General features: G+C 45.4%; 1 protein-coding gene across 1 annotated transcript in view; it reads left to right on the top strand.

Moving 5' to 3' along the window:
* Positions 1-525: 525 nt before the first annotated feature.
* Positions 526-1,252, top strand: part of T265_10905 (hypothetical protein) — a gene marked incomplete at both ends in the record, with an annotated part of 56,876 nt that continues 56,149 nt past the window's right edge. The window contains one exon of the mRNA XM_009177418.1: positions 526-699. Within this exon, the coding sequence (XP_009175682.1) occupies positions 526-699 (174 nt within the window). The remainder of the gene's footprint in view (positions 700-1,252) is intronic.

The raw sequence follows: 1,252 nt of genomic DNA, 5'->3' as shown, positions 1-1,252 counted from the left end.
ACTCCAATACACCCCGTCTCCTGTATCGGTGGTGAACGCAACTGGAGCTGCTAGAACTTGTTTGTGACCTACACGTGGTACGATAGTTGTGTCGAAAGCAGTGCTTTCAATTACCCGGCAGGGTGACAATAACTTCGGCAGCTTGAATAAGATGGGGACAATGGAAAGTAGACTTACGAAGCAGATGGACAAAATCCTAGCATACCAAAAAAAACACCAGGAATAGGTGCGAAGGATGATGTGAGACGACACCAGTTCAGTTTAGCTGTTCAGGAGCGAAGCAAAAAGACTGCAATCAAGATCCGGAAATATCAAGTGGAAAAAATGCCTAGTAGACTCTGCGTGTGAAAATGTCTGAATCTGAGTGCAGTTGCGTTCAACACTACTGATGAGGTTGGTGAAAACCGAACAACCAGCGACCGGCTTCGATCTTTTTGGGATCGACTGTCGGTGAACATTCGCAAAAACTGACGAGGCAATGCTGTAGTCTCGGAAGCGTTTCTCATTGCGATGACCTCAAGATATATGGGAGAACAGGTATGCGCATTTATTCCGGAGCGCCAATTGGGACAGCTTCCTGGAGACACTTTGCTTATTCATTTGGCTGAGCAGCTGAACACTTCATCTTTTACCTACCTGTGTGGTTTCCTTCGATTGACCATCGGTTGCCTTTTTAAGCAACAGTTGCTCCGCAAAACGGTGAGTCCGACCAGATTATGACAGAACCAAGGGCTGATTGGAGAGTTGCTTCGTGGTGTACTGTCACTGTGCTACAGAAGGTTGCTCTGTAGTTGTAACGGAATTTGATGCTATTTATCGTCCCCCTTATCTTTTGTGCTTCATTCTTTACTGCGATACAATGATAAATAGATAGTTCTACTGCGTGTTGAAATATATCCAGTAAACAATTCTGCCTGAGCGACTCTATTCAACAGACCTTCGCATCTATAATGGGAGTACGTCATCTGTGAGTGGAGTGCATATAGTCCGTCCGTATACATGGTACATGGGCTCCCGGTTGCTCAGCACGATTTGTCACTAGTTGTCCTAAGCCAACCCATTCACAATTTTTGGTCCACCACGTGCTTTACACGTGCATCGTTTTCGCATCATCGTTCTGCATTCATTGATGGCCGGTGCTGCTTACATTCTATTCAGGAGACGGTTCAGCAAGTATCTATGAGCGTGCTGCTTCACTGGGAATCCGAGGATCATTTGGTTATCAAAAATATGAAAAAATTCCTCGATGCCC

This window comes from Opisthorchis viverrini (assembly GCF_000715545.1).
Source record: "Opisthorchis viverrini unplaced genomic scaffold opera_v5_418, whole genome shotgun sequence".
Lineage (NCBI taxonomy): Eukaryota > Metazoa > Platyhelminthes > Trematoda > Opisthorchiida > Opisthorchiidae > Opisthorchis > Opisthorchis viverrini.
Note: the sequence above shows the minus strand (reverse complement) of the source record. Positions and strands in the feature narration are given on the sequence as shown.